Source organism: Vombatus ursinus, unplaced genomic scaffold (genome assembly GCF_900497805.2).
Source record: "Vombatus ursinus unplaced genomic scaffold, bare-nosed wombat genome assembly UNPS02000580.1, whole genome shotgun sequence".
Taxonomy (NCBI): Eukaryota; Metazoa; Chordata; class Mammalia; order Diprotodontia; family Vombatidae; genus Vombatus; species Vombatus ursinus.
The window spans coordinates 15,237,541-15,245,811 of record NW_020940358.1 but is presented as its reverse complement, the minus strand read 5'-3'; the positions used below and the strand labels follow the sequence as shown (position 1 = coordinate 15,245,811).

Sequence of the window (8,271 nt, the reverse complement as noted above, 5' to 3'; positions counted from 1 at the left end):
TGGCCAAGGTGAGGAAATTGCCCTAGGATGATAGGCTAATCCAGTTTTTAGTCAGCTAACAACCTTGTATGTATACAGCTGCAGCTGTATACAAAGTGTGCCGGTTTATCCTATGCTAACAGTCTAGGCAGTCCAGGAGTCTTTTCCAACCTACTCAGAACTCAGTACACTAAGCCCCAACTGCCTTTCAAGAAAGGCCTCTTGGGGGTTAGGTTTTTTTTTCTTTCTTTCTTCCATCTACAATGAATTAGGTCAAAGTTTAGCCAGTGAACAAGTTGTGCAAGGGCTCACTGGGGGCAGTCCAGTGGAGAAAAAACTGCTAGTATTCATTAATCAGCTGTCTGTTAAATTAGTGATCAGGGATAACACCACCCCTCACCTCCTGCCCATTATTGTTGCAAGTTGTTCCCAGCTAAGGCGGTTAATGGCAGCTGTCCAAAAGATACTGCACTGACGTAAGGGCCAAGCCTCCCTCATCCTAGATTAGGGGGTTGGGCTCTCCTTCCTAGAGAGTATTTAAGGTAAGAGGGTGTGCTTTCAGACACAAACTTCCTATAAGGAAGAAACACTGATCAGCAGGAAGAAACTGCAAAACAACAACAATAAAAAATACTGCCTAGATCTCTGAGACCCTCCAAAGAGAGGAGATGTAAGTAGAGCTTTTATATATATCTGTATATAATTTTAAAATGTTAAACTCATTTTCTATTTCCAGATGCAATAGCTGTCTTGTGATATGAAATCTAGACAAAATGCTGAAAGCTTCTTTGAGGGTATTAGGCTAACTGAAAAGTCTCTGTTGTCTCACTTTTAGATTGTGCAGGTCATTCCTGCCTGCCCATCCATTCCACCAGTCCAGTCATGCCTCCCCAGATGCAGAATAACATGAACTACTCTGCCCAGATTGTCCAAGGTAGCCTGGACACCTTGCCCCAAGAAGTCCGAGACTTTGTGGAAAGTAATGCCCAGTTGTGCCAGCCAGACAAAATCCATATTTGCGATGGTTCTGAGGAAGAGAACAGGAATATTCTCAACTGTATGGTAGAACAAGGCATGATCAAGAAACTGAAGAAGTATGATAATTGGTAAGGAAAGAAAACTGTAAGAATCCTAACCAGAGCTTGGGATGCTTATTCTCTCTTGTTTTGTGTCTTTGAATGAAGGATCTTTAATGAACCATTGTATAAGTCTATGATTTATAAACCAATTTTGTGAAAGCTCCTGAGCTTTTTAAAAAGTTCTCATTCGTTCATTTATACATTCATTCCACAAATGTTTATTAAGGCACTACTGAGAGAGGTGAAGGAGGGAGGGTTCTAAGACAGAGTCCATTTCTAAACCATTTTCCCACTTACATCAGTTATATTTTATGAGTTTCATCTGCTCTCTGCTGCCTGAGATTTTTATGCTTTTCATTGAAAGAAGCCCTGTGTACGTACACTTATATTAAAATTTATCTTTAGATTCCACTGTCTCAACCTTCTGCAATAATAGCATATACATTCTTGACTTTTGCCAGCTGGTTGGCTCTTACTGATCCCAGAGATGTGGCCAGAATCGAAAGCAAAACTGTCATCATCACCCAGGAGCAAAGAGACACAGTACCAATCCCCCAGACTGGAATTAGCCAACTGGGTCGCTGGATGTCAGAGGAGGACTTTGAGAAAGCCTTCAATGCCAGATTTCCAGGATGCATGAAAGGTGAACAAAGCACTTAATATGACAAGATACAAGTATAATTTTCCACGATTATTCTACCATTACAATTCTAACCATAATAAGAATACTTTTTCTGTAGAAACATAATATAGTTACCTCTGATATTTTAAATTTTTATATGTAAAAATTACTAAAGTCAAGAAGTATACATATTATATTGAAGTGTATATATTATATATTAATGATAATAATGATGATAGCTAGCATTTATATGGTACTTTAAGGTGTGCAAAATATATCATACATGTGTTATCTCCTTTGGTTCTCACAGCAGTCCTGTAAGGAAGGTGCTATTATTATCATCTTCATTTTGCTGGTTAAGAAATTGAGGCTGAGAAGTTGTCACATAGCTAGTGTCTCAAGTAGGATTCAAACTCAGGTCTTGCTGACTCTAAGTCCAACACTCTATCCAACTTAGCTGTCTGATATGGACATGCCAAATAATAATTCAAAGTCAGGTTTAGTTATGATATTATTATTTAATCTAATTTCAATATACACTTACCTGTCCTTATCATAGTTGTTTATTTGGGGAATATAAGATATTCCAATTGAGAAATAATTCATATGTGACTATACTGGGGAGAATTCTTCAAATTGAGCCTGAGATTTCCTGTATTATTTCTCATCTACTCTTTCTTGTTTCATAGGCCGAACGATGTATGTCATTCCTTTCAGCATGGGCCCCATTGGTTCTCCTCTGTCAAAGATTGGCATTGAACTGACAGATTCACCCTATGTAGTGGCCAGTATGAAGATCATGACCCGAATGGGAACTCCAGTCTTAGAAGCACTGGGAAATGGGGAATTTGTAAAATGCCTCCATTCTGTAGGCTGCCCTTTACCTTTAAAAAGTAAGTGCACTGAAATCTACTTTCTGGTTTGACTGCCAGACAAATTTTAGGCAAATTTCATTCAGAAGAGTTGATACTCTCTTGCTTGTGTCATGTTTTATAGAACCTTTAGTCAACAACTGGGCCTGTAATCCCGAATTGACCCTCATCGCTCACATTCCTGATCGCCGAGAGATTGTTTCCTTTGGAAGTGGTTATGGTGGAAACTCCCTCCTGGGGAAAAAATGCTTTGCCCTAAGAATAGCAAGCAGGATTGCCAAGGAAGAAGGCTGGCTTGCAGAACATATGCTGGTAAGAGGACAGAAAAAAATGAGAGATTAGATTTATTCTGCAATAGATCTCAAAAGAAAGAACTAGGGAATTTAAGGAGGCAGATTGTGGCATAATTCAGTTCAACAGGCATTTCTTATTGTATGCAAGGCTTTTAATGATAATTAGAACTGTCTAAAGCTGGAACAGATTGCTCATGAAGTAATGAGCCTTCCATCACAGTCTGCTCTAAAGCAGAGGCTAGATTATTGCTGATCAGGGTTGTTGTAGAGGGGATTTATGTTTCAGGTAAGGGTTGATTTAGATTAACTTTGAGGTCTCTTTTAACTCTAAGATATCATGATTCTATAAAACTTTTTTTGGTATTTTCATAGCTTTAAAGATGAACGAAAGAGCTTTCAGAGATCATTTAGTCCAACTCCCTTATTTTTACAGATGAAGAAATTGAGACCCAAAGAGCCAAAGTAATTGCCCAGCATCACACAGGTCCTATAGTGGCATACCTTGGATTTGAACCTAGGTCCTTGGATTCCCCTTCTAGAATACCTGTGCTCCTGAAAGTAGGGGTAAATGCAAAAATGAGGCTTACATGAGTCATAAATGGTGCACATGTTTCAGAAAATATGGGGAAATTTCATTTGATGAATATGTTAAAATAATAATTTAGGCTATTTTAAGGTTTCCAGAGAACAGTGGACCTAAAAGAGAGCTCTGAGGGCACCTAGGTGGCTTAGTGAGTAGAGTGCCAGGCCTAGAGTCAGGAAGACATCTTCCTGAATTCAAATCTGGCTTCAGACTCTTATTGTCTGTGTGACCCTGGGCAAGTCACTTAACCTCGTTTGCCTCAGTTTTCTCATCTGTAAAATGAGCTGGAGAAGGAAATGGCAAACCACTCCAGTATCTTTGCTAAACCCCAAATGGGGTCATGGGTAGTTGGGCACAGCTGAAAAAAACCAACTAAACAACAACAAGAAGAACTCTAGTCAATATTTTGTAAATTTGACTTTAGTATTTTGAAACACTAATACCTAAAATCAAATATTTAGAATTAAGGGCTTCTACCTCCTTTGGCTTTTGAAAGACATACTGTAGGGGGCAAATGGTTGTTCTATAAAGATTTCATTTATCAACAGATCCTGGGCATCACGAATCCTGAGGGCAAAAAGAAGTACTTTGCTGCAGCTTTTCCTAGTGCCTGTGGAAAGACCAACTTGGCGATGATGAATCCAACGCTCCCAGGGTGGAAAATTGAATGTGTTGGTGATGATATTGCTTGGATGAAATTTGATGAGCAAGGTAACTATTTTGGTCCTTTATATTGCCTGTGGGGATCAGGTGAAAATTTGTTGTTATTGTTGTTTTTTTTTTTGCTTTCAAAACATTTTAAATCATTTATAAATATTTCCATGAGAAATGGTTATGTTAGAAATGTATTTTGGGGAGCATTTTCCCTTAATTAAAAATCTGGATTAAAAACAGAATCCGTATGTTTCTGATTTGTTTACATATATAACCCATCAAAATGTTTTTTTATGGGAAGCTATCTGAGGAGCAAGTCTTGAAATTTAATGCAGTAATTTACAGAAGCAAAACAAACCTAAATTCCAGAATAAAATGGTTCTTTAGAGAGAAGTGGAGGAATGCAAAAAAGGGCTTTGAATTTGGCCAGAAAAAAAAAAGTTTTTCTTAAACCTAACTAGAATACATTTTCAAGTATAAATGCTTGTTTCATATTCACCTATACTTCAATATTTTAAAATTTTCAGGCAACTTAAGGGCTATTAATCCAGAAAATGGATTTTTTGGAGTTGCTCCTGGAACTTCTGTGAAAACAAATCCCAATGCTATTAAGACCATTCAGAAGAACACTATCTTTACCAATGTGGCAGAAACGAGTGATGGGGGTGTTTACTGGGAAGGCATCGATGAGCCTTTAGGCCCAGGGGTTACACTTACATCATGGAAAAACAAGAAATGGACTCCAGAGGATGGTAAGAGCACACAAATAGGACCATGAGGTACATGCTAAATTACTCCTAATATATGCTTCTAATCATCTAACATCTCTCTTCTTGCTTTGCCCAGGAGAGCCTTGTGCTCATGCCAACTCCCGATTCTGCACTCCTGCAAACCAGTGCCCCATCATCGACCCTGCCTGGGAATCTCCAGAAGGAGTTCCAATAGAAGGCATTATCTTTGGAGGCCGTAGACCTGTTGGTGAGAATGGCGTTTATTAATAATTAAAAGAAGTTGTGGGACCTATGATTTTCCTGTTGTGGGCATAGTAACCCCCTCTACCAATGTATATTACAACCTATTTATGGCTTAGAAAAATACTAGAGAACCACTTCAGTTACATAGAGTTTAAATGATTCATCATATTGCTAGTGATTATAAGAGGCAGGATATGAACTCAGGTCTTCCTGAATATCAGCCTGTCACTCTGTCCACCATACCATACTCTCTCTCCTGATGTATGGCATTTTAGAGAAATCTAGAAAATATTCAGTGTTTCCATTGGAAATTGAATTTCTCAACTTCTAGGACAATGTTTCACAGAAAAGACAGATTCATTGTAGGTACTGCTTGAGTCATTAAACAAACAAATGTAACTAGGCCGGTCCTCAGATGACCGTCCTATGGTCAATTAATAAGGCTTTCCTCTCAAGCTTTCCAGCCCAGTAGAACGTGACAGAACTTATGTCCTAGTGATGTAGTTTTGGAGAGCCAAGGGTCACTTCCAGGTTGTACTGATGTGTTTGAACAGGACTTGAGTGGAATCCCAAGCTCTAATGTACATTTTTTCTTGCTCAAGGTATACCTCTGGTCTATGAATCCATGAGCTGGCAGCATGGAGTATTTGTTGGGGCTTCAATGAGGTCAGAAGCAACAGCAGCAGCTGAACACAAAGGTAAGGGGAAAAAATTTAAACCATAGAGTTTGCTAGCAAGTTTTTCTATTAGTGTTTAAAATATTAAGTATATTTACCCACTCAACCTTGTATGGCATTTCTTTTTCTCTTATTGTCATTCTATGCACCATGCTTTTTTTTCTTCCTTGGTCCACATCTTTGGAAATTCTTTAGTTAGGTCTTCTATCACTTACCATCCTAGAGCGTAGGGTAGGGCAACAGTATAATTGGCCCAAGGTCATATAGCTAATGTTTGTCAGAGTCAGGTCTTCTTGACTCCAAAGCTGGTCCTTTAGTCATAACTCCATACTGCCTCTGACTCTCACTCAGTATTTATTATGCTATTATAAAGACTTGGAAAATTCTGACCTACTCTATCAGGAATTATTGTTGCTAAATAGAAATATCATAGGCATTTCATATTTCTCTATGTTTATTTAATAGGCAAAGTCATCATGCACGATCCCTTTGCTATGAGACCTTTCTTTGGCTACAACTTTGGGAAGTATCTGGCTCATTGGCTCAGTATGGCTCAGCGTCCAGCAGCTAAACTGCCCAAGATCTTCCATGTTAACTGGTTCCGGAAGGATAAGGAAGGCAAATTCCTTTGGCCAGGATTTGGGGAGAATTCCCGTGTCTTGGAATGGATCTTCAATAGGATCAATGGAGAAGACAATGCTAAGCTCACACCTATTGGTTACATCCCTTCTGAAGATGCCTTCAATCTCAAGGGCCTGACAGATATCAATATGACAGAGCTCTTTAGCATCTCCAAGGAGTTTTGGGAGAAAGAGGTGGAGGACATTGAGAAGTACCTTGAAGTGCAAGTCAATACTGACTTGCCTTATGAAATTGAAAGGGAAATCAGTGCTCTTAAGCAAAGAATAAGCCAGATATAATCAGGCTAGCACAGATTGTTCATATATTTGTTCACTTTTTGGAGTAGGGGGAACTGATGACTAGTTTCCAATTCATAAGATGCCTAGCCAGGTGAATGACCAGGCACTATGGGTAGGACCATAATAAATGCACTAGGGTAACACTATAATGAATGCACTGATAAGCCTGGTAGTAACTCTGAGAAACATGATTTAATTTTTCAGATAAGGTATTAAGAGATTGGGAGGGAAAAATCTTAGCCATATCTTTATTATTCTGCCTAGTGAATGTTTTGTTGTACTTTAAGAACACTTAGACATTAGCCCTCATTCATCTTAGCAATATCACAGGGGACTATGAAACTCAAAGAGAAAAATACTTGAGATGTACATATGTGTGTTTGTGTGTGTGTCTGTGTGTATGTGCTTTGGTATGTACTGTTATTAAAACATATTTAACATCTTTAGAAAATTCTTGGGAAAGATTACTGGTTAGTCTTTACTAGAATGAAATGCCACTATTAATAATATATTTTTATACATTATTCCTTACATTTATTATGATTTCTAATTTTTGGCATGACCTGCTTTATAAAATTATTCAATAAACTTTTTGTAGAAAACATTTTAATTGGCTTGAATTTTTATTTTTTTTTTGAGTGACACAGCAAATAGGTGTCTAGGTCTTTCTGGTGGTTAGCTGTAGAAGAGATTCCTTGCTTAAACATCACTTGAAACATTCCCACTAATGGAAGAGAATATTTATGACAGCACTCAGTGACTGGGGATGGGGTGGCCCAAATGAAGAGGGAAGGAAAACAGGCAAGAAAGGGAGGAAGGGAAGGGATCAACTCAATATGGCCATTGTTTACAGGAAAGGGTATGCCAGTCTATTACCTGTGGCTCTACTCACCCTTCTGGCAACTTTCCAAACCAAAATACCCCACCCAGACTATCACCCCCCTTTGCAGATTGTCTCCCCCTATTAAAATCTGTCTCAACCCCCCTCACTTTACAAATGAGGAAAGTGAGGCCCAGAGAGGTCCAGTGATTTGCCCAAGGTTTTCTTGGTTTTGCTGATTTTGCTGAATCAATTCATGTAAGTTTTTTCTGAATCCTTCATATTTGTCATTTCTTATGGTGCAATAATAGGTGCAGCTAGGTGGTACGGTGGATAGGGTACTGGGTCTGGAGTCCAAAAGATTCATCTTCTTGAGCTCAAATCTGGCCTCAGACACTGATCATCTGTGTGACCCTGGGCAAGTCACTTAACCCTGTCTGCCTCAGTTTCCTCATCTGTAAAATGAACTGAAGAAGGAAATGGCAAGCTACTCCAGTACCTTGCTAAGAAAATCCCAAATGGGGTCAAAAAGAGGTGGACATGACTGCAATAAAAAACAGCAAATGGTGCAATGATATATCTTTATATTCTTATACCACAACTTGTTCAGCCATTCCTTCAGTCAGTGAGCATTTGTGTTGTTCCTTATCTTTTTGGCACCACAGAAAGCCAGTAAGCATTGATTTACTGTGTCCTGTTGTATGACTTTTTACCCTTGGCACAGTCTCTGCTATCCAGGAATCTATAGTTCTCTCAGGGAGAGAAAACATAGCATTCATGGGAATCACTTGAAAATTT

General features: G+C 38.7%; 1 protein-coding gene across 1 annotated transcript; it reads left to right on the top strand.

Annotated features, from left to right (window-relative positions):
- The first annotated feature begins 556 nt into the window (after positions 1-556).
- Positions 557-7,257, top strand: PCK1 (phosphoenolpyruvate carboxykinase 1). Its single transcript, XM_027848075.1, has 10 exons — positions 557-649; positions 815-1,085; positions 1,520-1,701; positions 2,370-2,573; positions 2,677-2,864; positions 3,977-4,139; positions 4,610-4,834; positions 4,929-5,060; positions 5,659-5,754; positions 6,199-7,257. Exons 2-10 carry the CDS (start codon positions 862-864, stop codon positions 6,651-6,653), a joined length of 1,869 nt encoding a protein of 622 aa, XP_027703876.1. The 5' UTR covers positions 557-649; positions 815-861; the 3' UTR covers positions 6,654-7,257.
- Positions 7,258-8,271: the final 1,014 nt, after the last annotated feature.

What these genes read in the sequence shown, in the direction of transcription:
- PCK1 (XM_027848075.1), top strand. Translation starts at nt 862, where the DNA reads ATGCCTCCCCAGATGCAGAATAACATGAACTACTCTGCCCAGATTGTC. An exon ending in GGCTTGCAGAACATATGCTG is followed by an intron (nt 2,865 to 3,976) that starts GTAAGAGGACAG and finishes ATTTATCAACAG; the next exon opens with ATCCTGGGCATCACGAATCC. An exon ending in GATGAAATTTGATGAGCAAG is followed by an intron (nt 4,140 to 4,609) that starts GTAACTATTTTG and finishes TAAAATTTTCAG; the next exon opens with GCAACTTAAGGGCTATTAAT.